At 42.4% G+C, this 13,728-nt stretch overlaps 1 protein-coding gene and 1 non-coding gene across 2 annotated transcripts in view; both read left to right on the top strand.

The window, feature by feature from the left end:
• Wnt8a (Wnt family member 8A) overlaps nt 1-12,858 on the top strand; it is a 41,317-nt gene extending 28,459 nt beyond the window's left edge. Inside the window, exons 8-10 of the mRNA XM_045132143.1 lie at nt 12,175-12,264; nt 12,319-12,492; nt 12,766-12,858. Coding sequence (XP_044988078.1) covers nt 12,175-12,264; nt 12,319-12,492; nt 12,766-12,858 — 357 coding nt within the window. The remainder of the gene's footprint in view (nt 1-12,174; nt 12,265-12,318; nt 12,493-12,765) is intronic.
• Nucleotides 6,730-6,836, top strand: LOC123454258. Its single transcript, XR_006633243.1, has one exon. It is a non-coding gene; the product is annotated as a U6 spliceosomal RNA (small nuclear RNA).
• Nucleotides 12,859-13,728: the final 870 nt, after the last annotated feature.

Below are 13,728 nucleotides of genomic sequence, written 5' to 3'. Positions count from 1 at the left end.
GGGATTAAAGGCATGCATGCACCACCACCACGCCCGGCTCAAATTTTTTAAAAAATAAAAAAGGCCACCCTGAGATGACATAGTAAATTCCATCCAGGTCAGCCTGGGTGAGAAAATAAATAAATAAAAGGGGCCTGGAGAGATTTCTCAGTGGTTAAGGCACTTACCTGAAAAGCCTACGGACCAGGTTGGATTCCCCAGGGCCCACATAGCCAGATAACACACACCACCAGAGTGGAACATGCATCTGGAGTTCATCGGCAGTAGCTATGTAAAGGAACACAACAGACCTGGTTAAACATTCTCCTGTGCAGCTCTTGCCTTTAGGCACCCATAATAGAGGTCACTACCCAAGCTGATCTTCCTGACAGGTAAAAGAGGAGTTTTAGGAGCTGGGCATGGTGGCTCATGCCTTCAGTCCCAGCACTTGGGAGGCAGAGGCAGGAGGATTGCATGAGTTTGAGGCCACCTTGAGATTACATAGTAAATCCCAGGTCAGCCTAAGCTAGAATAAAACCCTACCTCAAAAAACAAAAAAGTAAAACAAATAAACAAACAACAACAACAACAAAAACACCAAACAGGAACAAAGTGGAATTTCAGGAATCATCACAGGCCTTATTACAGAATGCAGGTGTCTCCTGTTATCTAATGGAATGACCCATCTGTGCAATGTATCATGACTTCTGTGTTTCTAAATACCTTTGTGATTACATAGCATAAAATGTCTCTTGCCTCAGTTTTGCCTACATGACCTATGTAATGAACACCTTGTGATTTTTTTTTTTAATAATCCACTTGTTTAACAGTAACTTTGTGGTTTAACTCCCATCCTGCTTTCACAATGAACATCTTGTGGTTTTCTTCAATAAAAATTGACTCCCCCGGGCTGGATGGATGGCTTAGCAGTTAAGGCACTTGTCTGCACAGCCAAAGGACCCTGGCTCAATTCCCCAGGACCCATGTTAGTCAGATACATAAGGTGGAGCATGTGTCTGGAGTTCATTTGCAGTGGCTGGAAGCCCTGGAATGCCTATTCTCTCTCTCTCCCTCTTTCTCTGTCAAATAAATACATAAAAATAGAATATAAAAAAAAAAACTGACTCTTCGAGCAGTTCGGGGCTGCATCCTCAGATCCTGACTTCTGGGGAGCAGTCCTGGTGCATTAGTTTCTTCTTTTTTTTTTTTTTTTTTCTTTCTTTCTTTTTTTTTAACCCAGTAAAACTTGGCCTCATATCCCATGAGTCAATGGTCTTACTTGTGCAACACTGGGCCTCATAAATATTGGGGGCTCATTCAGGATCCACATTTCAAGCTCTCTCTCCCTGACTCTGGGGTGACTCAACTGGGGAAAGATCCCTAATCTCAGCATGAGAACCGGATCTCCATCTGTTGCAGTCAGGTTCACATTGCTGGTAGAAATCACCCAACCACTCTCCTTGGCAGCCATCTCATAGTCCTGGCATCTCCACTGGGTCTCCACTGCAACCCATCATTCATCCTCATGGCCCCATTGGGTCTCCATGCAGACATTTAGCAAACCTGCTTCACACTGCCCATGGCCATTTCCAAAACACAGACCGTGTTACAAATTCAATGACCCTCTCTTTCCTGCATTTCTTATACTCCACAATACCAGGTAGGGTGCCAGTTTGTTAATCCAGGGGGGAATAAAGCAGACTTTGAAGAACAGGACACTCCTTGAGCACTCAAACCTCTTCAAAAGAATTGACATTCTTCCTGTTGCCCCAGCACAGGACAGCTAGCCCAGTCTCAAAGGTTGTAATCTCTCAGTTGCAGCTGAATGGGCAACAGTTCACCCAAAGATTTTTCTTCCTGTGCCATATCCCTCTGCTCACAGCAGTTCATTTCTATGCAAAGCAACCCTGCACAACTTCTCAGGACACAGGCATAAAAGCAAGTTTCTCACACACTGCTAGCCCAGTTCAAGCAAAGCTCTTTGTCACCCTCATAAGCCAAACCTCACAGTCCATAGTTCTTACTGCATTCAGGTCTTGCAGCTCAGACCAGAATAGTCCATTAAGCTGTACTTACAACACTGCGAGGCATCTCTTAGGCCAAGGTTTCAACTCCTTCCACATTCCTCTTGAAAATCAGCTCCAAAAGGCCAAAGCCACACAGTCAGGTGTCTAGCAGCAATCCCACTCCTCGGTACCACTTTACTGTTGCAGTCAGGTTCACATTGCTGGTAGAAATCACCCAACCAAGAGCAGCTTTTGGGAAAAAGAGGTTTATTTTGGCTTACAGGCTTGAGGGGAAGCTCCACGATGGCAGGGGAAAACGATGGCATGATCAGAGATTGCACATCACCCCCTGGCTAACATAAGGAGGACCACAGCAACAGGAGGGTGTGCCAAACACTGGCATGGGGAAACTGACTATAACACCCATAAGCCCGCCCCCAATGATACACTTCCTCCAGGTAATTCCCAAATCTCCATCAGCTGGGAACCTAGCATTCAGAACACCTAAGTTTATGGGGGACACCTGAATCAAACCACCACACCATCCATTTGCACATTTCTTGTTTTGGAGTTGGTAGCAAGCTGGTGATGGGGAACTTTTGCCTAGGCCAGCTGTCTACCTCTTTTATTGGGTTAGAAACCTATAGAGGTGCATTTTCCATTTTGTTTTTGATTGTTCTTTTTTCTGGCTTTCTGGTTCTGTGTGCTTTTCTGGAACCAAGGGGGGAAGTTGGATGCAGCATTAATTCTTCTGGACAAGGGATCAAGGGGCTGCCCTTGACCCTTCCTGGCTCCATTTGGAGATTTCAAATGGAGGTCTGTTTCTGGTTCAGTTTTGGTTTGGCAGTCACATAGGAGTGTCAGGAGACCTGTTATCACTAGCATATTTGTGTTTGGTGTTGTGTTCATTTGTCTTGTCTATGTCTTTGAAGATGTAGGTAAAATCATTCTGTTGAAAATTCTCCTTTAAGAGCTGGGTGTGGTGGTACAAGCCTTTATTTAATCCCAGAACTGGAGAGGCAGAGGTAGGAGGATTGCTGTGAGGTCAGAGACTACATAGTGAATTCCAGGTCAGCCTGGACTAGAGCAAAACCCTACCTTGAAAAACCAAAAAAAAAAAAAAAAAAAAGGACTGGAGGGAAGGCTTAGAGGTTAAGGCATTTGCCTGTAAAGCCAAAGGACCCAGGTTTGATTCCCCAGGACCCATGTTAGCCAGATGCATACGGGGGCACACATGTCTGGAGTTCATGTGCAGTAGCTGGAGACCCTGGCATACCCATTCTCCCTCCCTCTCTCTCGTTCTCTCTCTCCCTCCCTCTTTCTCTGTCAAATAAATAAAAATTTAGAAAAGAGAAACATTTCCTTTTTTTATTTTTTATTTTTATTTTTTAAAAATTTTTATTAGCATTTTCCATGATTATAAAAAAAATCCCGTGGTAATTCCCTCCCTCTCCCCCACACTTTCCCCTTTGAAATTCCATTCTCCATCATATTACCTCCCCATCACAATCATTGTACTTACATATATATAATATCAACCTATTAAGTACCCTCCTCCCTTCCTTTCTCTTCCCTTTATGTCTCCTTTTTAACTTATTGGCCTCTGCTACTAAGTATTTTCATTTTCACGCAGAAGCCCAATCTGTAGCTAGTATCCACATATGAGAGAGAACATGTGGCGCTTGGCTTTCTGGGCCTGGGTTACCTCACTTAGTATAATCCTTTCCAGGTCCATCCATTTTTCTGCAAATTTCATAACTTCATTTTTCTTTACTGCTGAGTAGAACTCCATTGTATAAATGTGCCACATCTTCATTATCCACTCATCAGTTGAGGGACATTTAGGCTGGTTCCATTTCCCAGCTATTATAAACTGAGTAGCAATAAACATGGTTGAGCACGTACTTCTAAGGAAATGAGATGAGTCCTTTGGATATATGCCTAGGAGTGCTATAGCTGGGTCATATGGTAGATTAATCTTTAGCTGTTTTAGGAACCTCCACACTGATTTCCACAATGGCTGGACCAGATTGCATTCCCATCAGCAGTGTAGAAGGGTTCCTCTTTTTCCACATCCCCACCAACATTTATGATCATTTGTTTTCATGATGGTCGCCAATCTGACAGGAGTGAGATGGAATCTCAATGTAGTTTTAATCTGCATTTCCCTGATGACTAGTGATATAGAACATTTTTTTAGATGCTTATATGCCATTCGTATTTCTTTCTTTGAGAATGCTCTATTTAGCTTCATAGCCCATGTTTTGATTGGCTTGTTTGATTCCTTATTATTTAACTTTTTGAGTTCTTTGTATATCCTAGATATTAATCCTCTATCAGATATATAGCTGGCGAAGATTTTTTTCCCATTCTGTAGGTTGCCTCTTTGCTTTTTTCACTGTGTCCTTTGCAGAGCAAAATCTTTGTAATTTCATGAGGTCCCAGTGATTAATCTGTGGTTTTATTGTCTGAGCAAGAGAAACATTTCCTTTAAGCCATATGACTTTTAAATTGCTTGATAAAAATAAATACACAATTTTAATTTGTACTGTGCCTGATATTTCTTCTTTTGTTTGGGCTTTAAACAAATAAGACATCACTTAAAGACACCTTTTGGTCTCTTTATTAATCCAAATAGTCCAACAGGTCTCTCCTAAAGATTTTGTTGGTATTTGATTTATTTCAAGGTTTTTTTTTTTTGTTTGTTTGTTTTTGTTTTTTGTCTTTAAAAGTCAGATTAAATAAAGCCTGTGGTGAGCTGAAATTTTATGTAAACAAAGACATATTTTGTTACATGATATCATAAATATAATCACTGAGTTTATGTTCTAGGTCCACTTTAACTTACGTAGAGAATTATTGAAAACAACAAAATTCTCTCTGAGGTGGTGACTCATAATTTGCCAGGTATTTTAAAAGATTGCAATGTCCTGTTACTTAAAAGGAAGAGGCAACTAGCCTGAGTTCTAGGCCACCCTGCCTCAAGACAGAAACAAAGACTTGCCTTAGTTACTCCCAATAAAAGCATTTCCACGTGTCTTAGAGGTATTGATAAAGATTATCTACAAAACAGTTGTCATGTTTTGTTTGTATTCATAGAAAGTATATTTCATGAAATTTATTATAGGAGATATCTCAAATTAATGGGTTATATAAAATCTGTAGGTATATATTCTGGTATTATAAAGCAAGTCTGGTTGTCAGGTAGAGATTTTGTTGACCTAAATACTAAGGAAGGCTTTTTCTCTACAAATTTCCAATAGTAAAATGGTTAACTCTTTGAAGCAAGACTACTTGCTTCTTTGTCAGTGGGTAATAAGATTAATCAATTTGGTGTAGTTTCTCTTAATAGTCTTATAAAAAAGATGGTTAATTATGGGTTGAGATGAGATGATTGAGGGAACTAGGGATGTATTTTTGGATGCTGGTTATAGAATGCTTGTTACAAATGCTTTTTGAGGCCTTTAATCACAGCACTTGAGAAGCAGAGGCAGGAGGATTGCCATAGGTTCAAGGCCACCCTGAGACTACATAGTGAAGTCCAGGTCAGCCTACGCTAGAGTGAGATCCTACCTCAAAAACCAAGAAAGAAACATAAAATAAATAAAAATAGAAATGCTTTATGATGGGCCGGAGAGATGGCTTAGTGATTAAGGCATTTGCCTGTAAAGCCAAAGGTCTCAGGTTTGATTCCCCAGGACCCAAGTTAGCCAGATGCACAAGGGGGTGCATGCATCTGAAGTTTGTTTGCAGTGGCTGGAGGCCCTGGTGTACCCATTCTCTCTCTTTCTCTGTCAAATAAAATAAAATAAAATGCTTTTTGAGTGGAACTTAGATCAGAACGTTAAATGTTAGCATATGTGGATGAAGGTGTGCATATGTAGAAAAGATGTAGGGATCCAAAAAGACCATATTTCGCCTAAAATTCATTTCCTTTTATAAGGAACAGAAAGTTAATTTTCAGGATAAACCTAGACACCATGTCTAAAGTTAAAGATTTCAACTGTTTACAGACTCTTAAGGATGCTCTGAAAGTTCTACATAGGGATATAGACATAGTCTAAATTCAGCTTTCATTAGACACAGGTGACGTCCTATGCTACGTGGGTCACAAAGTCATAAGCACAGATATAACTCATATTCTTTGGAGGTCTCACCAGGTTAGACATAGACAAGACCCTATCACTTTATGTATCACAAATGGGTGAAATAAATTTCCTAGGTAACACAAAACAACTTCAGAGTAAAACAAGGAATGTCAGGATGCTTAGCTCTCTGCTCTGTCATTTCCTTTTACTCTTGCTTACTATTATATGTTTTTAAGGTCATGGCAGGCTGGACTCTGGACAAAGGGATGACACTCCCTTTAATCTCAGACCCCATGCAAGTTTAAGCCATGTGTCCCCCAACCTGTCCAGAGACAAAATGGCCAATTGTCTCTGACAAGAAAAAGGGAAAACAATGGCAAATAACTTTGTTTCTCTTTATAGTTCTCTTTTGAACATCTAAAGTCACATCTATTAGATGAAATTTCTCAGTAGATAAAAAGTTAAATAAGTAGGTAAACTGAAGCCAGGTGTGGTGGTGCATGTCTTTAACCCCAGCACTTGGGAGGCAGAGATAGGAGGATTGCCATGAGTTTGAGGCCACCCGGAGACTACGTAGTGAATTCCAGGTCAGCCTGAACCACAGTGAGACCCTTCCTTGAAAAACCAAAATAAATGATTAAATAAAGGTTAATTGAGTGCTCACTTCAGCAGCACACATACTAAAATTGGAACAATACAGAGAAGATTAGCATGGCCCCTGAGCAAGGATGACACGCAAATTCGTGAAGCGTTCCATGTTTTTACTGGACACACACCTGTGGACCTGAGGTAGAAAACAAAGGAAAGAAGGACCAAGGGTGAATGGGATCTCAGAGATTTGGCTAGCTTCCTTGAAATGTAAAATGTTGTGATGGGATAATCTTAGATGCTGAGCAAACTCAAAAACGAAATTTAGTTTTCCAGCACCCCCCCCAAAAAGGTAAATTGAGTCAAGGTACTTAATCAAGTTACAAATTCCTTACATAAGGCAAACATCAGACTTACCTAAAATGTATATCAGGATATAAACAAATGATAAAAGTCATCAAGTAGATGATGGTTTAACAGGTAAGGTGCTTGTCTGGGAAGCCTAAAGACCAAGGTTCAGCAACCCATTCTTTTTATTTTATTTTTAATTTTTTATAATTAACAACTTCTGATATTGTAAGCAATATCCCATGGTAATTCCCTCCCTCCCCCCACTTTACCCTTTGAAACTCCACGTTCCATCATATCCTTGAACTCATGGTTATCCACCTACCTCTGCCTCTTGAGTACTGGGATCAAAGGCAAGCGCCACCATGCCCTGCTCTTCCTTAAAAATATATATATTTTAAAGCCAGGCGTGGTGGCGCTTGCCTTTGATCCCAGCACTCAAGAGGCAGAGGTAGAAGGATTGCTGTGAGTTCAAGGCCACCCTGAGACTACATAGTGAATTCCAGGTCAGCCTGGTCTAGAGTGAAACCATACCTTGAACAACAAAAAATGAAAATAAAAGAAAGAAAGAAAGAAAGAAAGAAAGAAAGAAAGAAAGAAAGAAAGAAAGAAGGAAAGCAAGCCAGGCATGGAAGCACATGCCTTTGTTCCCATTACTCATGAGGCAGTGGTAGAGGAAGGCTGTGAGTTCAAGGCCAGCCTGGGACTATAGAATGAGGTTCAGGTTAGCCTGGGCCTGAATGAGACCGTATCCCCTTAAAAAAAAAAAAAAAAATATATATATATATATATATATATATATATATATGTATGTATGTATGTTTGTATGTATGTATGTATGTATGTATGAATGTATATAATCTTCAGGAAGGAGAGATGGCTCAGTGTTCACAGGTGCTTGCTTGAAAAGTCTGATGGCCCGGATTTGATTCCCCAGTACCCATGGAAAGCCAGATGCAAAAAGTGGTGCATGCACCTGGAGTTTGTTTGCAGCAGTGGGAAGCCCTGGTTCACCCACTCTCTTTCTCTCTCCTTGCAAGTAAATACAAATTTGAAAACAATTTAAAAAAATAAATGAAATCTTTTGCTTTAATGTTTGGTTTTTATTTTATTTATTTATTTATTTATTTAGGTTTTTCGAGATAGGGTCTCACTCTAGCTCAGGCTGACCTGGAATTCACTCTGTAGTCTCAGGGTGGCCTTGAATTCTCAGTGATCCTCCTACCTCTGCCTACCAAGTGCTGGGATTAAAGGTGTGTGCCACCACGCCCAGCTTAAATGAAATCTTGATGAACTAAGAATTTTATGTTTTTCAAGCTAATATCAAAAAAGGATAATTAGGGGGCTGGAGAGATGGCTTAGTGGCTAAGCACTTGCCTGTGAAGCCTAAGGACCCTGGTTCAATTCCCCAGGACCCATGTAAACCAGATGCACAAGGTGGTATGTGCATCTGGAGTTTGTTTGAAGTGGCTGGAGGCCCTGATACACCCATTTTCTCTCTCTCTCTGCCTCTTTCTGTCTGTTATTCTCAAATAAATAAATAAAAATAAAACAAAAAAAGCATAATTAGGAAATGCTAACCTCAGGACAAATTGGTAGGATGATAAATTTTCCCAGAACTGAGAGGTTCCCATGACATTGAGCTTCTGATGCTTCTGGTGACATAATCAGGAAAGTCCCAGGCAAACATTCCATTATCCAGTCATCCTTAGAGGTCATTTGTTAATGTTGAGAAAATAGTTTAGAGTGGTTAGCTAAACAATCCTTTGGTTCTGACCATTTTCAATATACCAAAATTTATTTATGAAGTTACACACCTTTCACTACACTAAATTGTGCATCAACTATTCATATAGAGCCAGGTGTGATGACACATGCCTTTAATCCCAGCATTCAGGAGAAGGGTGAAATAGGAGGATCACTGTGAGTTTGAGGCCAGCCTAGGGCTACACAGTGACTTCCAGGTCAGCCTGGGCTACAGTAAGACCCTACCCCAAGACCCATGTTCATCTGCAGTGACTGGAGGTCCTGACATGCCCATTCTCTCTCTCTCTGCTTCTTTCTCTCTCTCTAATTAATTAATTGTATTTAAAAAACAACCAGGCAGACATGATGGTACACACCTTTAACCCCAGCACTCAGGAGGCAAAGGTGGTAGAATCGATGTGATTTTGAGGGCACCCTGAAACTACATAGTGAATTTCAGGCCAGTCTGGGCTGGAGACCCTACCTCAAAAAGCAACAAACAAACAAAAATTATTCCTGTAGAAGTGGGTGTGGAGTATCACTCTGTAATCCCAGCACTTGGGAGGCTGACTCAGATAGAGGGCTGAGCTACCAAGTGAGGCTGCTTGTCTCAAAAAGAAATTACTAGGGCTGGGGAGATGGCTCAACAGTGAGGGGCACTACTTCTAAGCCTGACAGCCTGGGTTCAGTCCCCCAGTACCCACATGTGTCTGGCATTTGTTTGTACTGGCAAGAGGCCTTGGATACGTGTGCACACACATGCACACATACAAGTAAATAGATAATAAATAAATAAAATGAACATTCTCAACCTAGAACTATGCAAAGAAAATAAATTTTTTTTTTTAAATTTTAAAATATTTTTTATTTACTTATTTGTTAGCAGTGAGAAAGAAACAGAATGAGAATGGGTATACTAGAGGCTCTTCCTATTGCAAACAAACTCCACCCACATGCATCACTTTGTGCCTTTGGCTTTACATGGGTAGTGTGGTATTGAACCTGGGCCAACCCAGGCCAGGAGGCCACTGAGCAATCTCAACCCCACAAACCTTCCCCCACCCCAGAGATAAGGTTTCACTGTATTCCAGGCTGATGTGGAACTCACTCTATAGTCACAGGCTGGCCTTAAACTCATGTCAATCCTCTTACCCCTGCCTCCTGCGCGCTGGGATTAAAAGTGTGTCCCACCATGCCTCATTCCATAAACTTTTTTTTAAAGTATTTTGTATTTATTTGTTTGTACACACACACACACACACACACACGCCAGCATTTCGCCAGTGTAAAGAAATTCCAAAGGAACAGGGTCCATTGCTGAAGGTGGCAGAAGGAATGTAAGAGCCAAAGGAAGAGTAGGACTGCTTACAATGAAACCATACAGACAGAAATTGGCTTTAATATCCATGATCTCGCAGTGCCTAGCCTACCTTCACAAGACCCTCATAATAGTAGGAAAAGATGATGACATCAAAATAAAAGAGACACTACCAAAGAGAGGGAAGGGACATGATGGAGTGTGGATTTGTAAAGGGGAAAGCAGGGGAGGGGAGAGAATTATCATGGTTTATTGTCTGTAAGTATGGAAGCTGTTAAAAAAAAAGTTGGGGCTGGAGAGATGGCTTAGTGGTTAAGCACTTGCCTGTGAAGCCTAAGGACCCAGTTCGAGGCTTGATTCCCCAGGACCCATGTTAGCCAGATGCACAAGGGGGCACATGCATCTGGAGTTCGTTTGTAGTGGCTGGAAGCCCTGACGACCCCATTCTCTCTCTCTCTGTCTGTACCTCTCAAATAAATAAATTAATTAAATAAACAAAAAAAAATTTTAAGAAAAGTCGGGTGTGGTGGTGCATGCCTTTAATCCCAGCACTTGAGAGGCATAGGTGGTAGGAGGATCACCATGTGTTTGAGGCCACCTGGAGATTACATAGTGAATTGTGGGTCAGTTTGGGCTGGAATGAGATATTACCTCAAAAAATTGAGAAAAAAAAAATGAAAAAAGAAAAAAGAAATCCCAGATACATGGGTCATTTAAAAAACATTTTTTAAAATTTATTTATTGGAGAAAGGACACACCAGGGCCTCCTGTCACTGCAAACAAACTCCAAATGCAGATGCCACTTTGTGCATCTGACTTTTGTGGGTACTGAGGAATCAAACCCAGGCTCTCAGACTTTGCAAGCAAGTGCTTTTAACCACTGATCCATCTCTCCAGCACAGAAAATAAGCTTTAAAAAATGTTATTCGGGGCTGTAGAGATGGCTTAGTGGTTAAGGCATTTGCCTACACAGCCAAAGGACCCAGGTTTTATTCTTCAGGACCCAGGTAAGCCAGATGCACAAGGGGGCACATGCATCAGGAGATCGTTTGCAGTGGCTGGAGGCCCTGGAACGCCCATTCTCTCTCTCTCTCTCTCAAATAAATAAATAAAAATAAAGTAAAAAATGTTATTCATCTGGGCTGGAGAGAGAACTTAGTGGTTAAGGCGCTTTCCTGAAAAGCCAAAGTGAAAGGACTAAGCTAACCATAGGGACTGCATTTTGTTAACCATCCTCCATTTTGGTCATGTACTCTTGTTGACCTCCAGTTCCAGGAATAACCGCAAGGTATTTCCCTGTAACTGAGACAACCAAAAGGAGTCAGATCCCCTCCCAGAATACTAAGCTTGCCCACATCCTGCACCCATCTCCACTAGTTCCTTAGCTACAGTCACAAAGTATCTCCTACCTGGATCCCACCAATCCTGTTAAAGGTCACTCCAACTCCTCCCTGAAACTGTTCCTCTGCTTGCCTTGCACCTGTTTGTGGTGTTTTTCCTTTGAAAGGCCTGTGAGCCACTCCCTCGGGGTCCAGACCCAGCTTCTGAGTCTGGCCGTGTCCCTCATTGATCAGCTTTTGCCTATCCCGCTGTGATAATAAGCATCTGCTGATTTTGTTGAGCTCGAGCCATCTCTGCCTCATTATTTGTGCAACTCCTGACCCAACATTTTGGGGTCTCATCCGAGATTGCACAATTTGAGGTAAAAAGAGACACCTGGTTTTTGGACCACCGGTAAGTCCTTCTAGTTTTCTGGTTTTTCAGGTGTCTAGACAAACTGGGGCTCAGAGGAGAACAGGTGGATGTACTATTGGTCTCAGAGCTAGAGGGCACCGGGGAACTACTTGGCCCCTCCTCTGGCCATTGGGTCGTCCACCCACGACCCTTTGGGACTGGCCTGGGGACACTGCTTGCATGTGGCCCCTGGTGCACTGCTCTCCCTTTAGTTGTGTCCAGCTTGTCTTCTTGTTACTTCCATTTCATCGCTGTCATCTTTGTCATCATCCTTTGTTTTTCTGTCTCCTTCAACTTTATTTTAACCATGGGATATTCTTCCTCTTAGCCCTCAACTCCCCTTGATCTTGTTCTCTCACACTTTAAGGATTTTCAGGAAGCTGCAGCAGTCTTGGCAGCCAAAGTGAAACCTGGAAGACTCTGTGCCTTCTGCTCCCTTGAGTGGCCTGCCTTCCAGGTTAGCTGGCCACCAGAGGGAACTTTTGACTTAAACTTGATTCTTAAAACCCAGACAGTCATTTTTGGCCACCCCAGCCACCCGAAACAAGTATCCTGTATTGTGGCTTGGCGCTACCTCCTCTTTGATCCCTCTTCCTGGTTAAAACCTCTGGTTCTTCCTACTAACAGGACCACCATCCGCTTGCTCCTACCCAAGAGGAATGAGAAGAAGAATCGGCCTCCAGAAGTACTCCCTCCTTCAGGCATTCCTGAAAAAGATCTCCCTCATCCCTCAAATCCACGCCAAGGCCCCTCTAGAGCTGAGCCGAGCCCATCTCTCCAGCCTTCATCTTACGTTCCTATGGCCCTGGTTCCCAGCAGGGATCCCTCTCCCAGGCCCCTCCATACCTGTTCAGGAAAACCCCAACCCCTGACCTACAGTGGCCCTTCCTCTGCAAGCTATTGAGCAACCTGATGATGACAGGAATCAGTGACTCAGTTATTTTCCTTTTTCCACCAGTCTCCTGGTGTCCTTTTGGAGAGCTCATTAGAGGCCTATAAAACTTACACCCCCCCTGGATCCAGAGTCACCAGAAAATCAGATGGCAGCTAACATGGCCTTTGTTCATCAGGCTGCCTCAGATATTAAGAGAAAACTTCAGCATATGGATGCGTTCAATGGAAAAAAACCTTTTGAACTGATAGCGGTGGCCATTAAAGTTTACAGTAATAGAGAAACTCTGGAAGATAGACAAACCAAAGTATTGGCAAAAGTCCTCTTGGCGACCAGTGTAGGGGAGAAAGGAAACTCCAGAGGCTATAAGAAGAGCCAGTTTATTGGGTTGGTCCCTCCGAACTGCCGAGAGGCAGAATCATCACGGCCATGCCTCAAGAAAGACCAATGTGCCTATTGCAAAGAAATGTGCCATTGGAAGGTAGAATGCCCCCAGAGGAGGAAGAAACAAGAAGGTTCCAGAAACTCACCAAAGGTCCTGGAACTGGTTTGAACTGGATGACTAAGGCCAACTGGATTCGCCTCCCCTCCTGGAGCCTTGAGCAACTCTAAAAGTGGAGGGGCTGTCAACTTCCTCATGGATATGAGGGCTCACCATTCTATCCTCAAGTCACCCATGGGAACCTTGTCAGGAATGGAGACCTGGGTCTAAGGAGCCACGGGCACTAATTTGTATCCATGGGCCACCAAACGTAATGTAGATCTGGGAAAAGGTAAGGTTTCCCACTCTTTTATGGTTATTCCTAACTGCCCATACCCACTCCCAGGAAGAGATTTATTGAACAAAATGAAGGCCCATATTCATTTCTCTGGGAAGGGGGTGACAATCTCTCCATGACCCAAAGTACTTTGCATCCTAGACATGGACTTGGAGGAAGAGTATTGCCTCTTTTCCAATGCATTAGTTACTCAACCGCAGGCCGTTCTTTCTGAATTACAACAACAGGTTCCTGAAGTTTAGGCTGAATT

Source organism: Jaculus jaculus, chromosome 13 (assembly GCF_020740685.1).
Source record: "Jaculus jaculus isolate mJacJac1 chromosome 13, mJacJac1.mat.Y.cur, whole genome shotgun sequence".
NCBI lineage: Eukaryota > Metazoa > Chordata > Mammalia > Rodentia > Dipodidae > Jaculus > Jaculus jaculus.
This window is presented reverse-complemented; position numbering and strand designations above follow the sequence as displayed.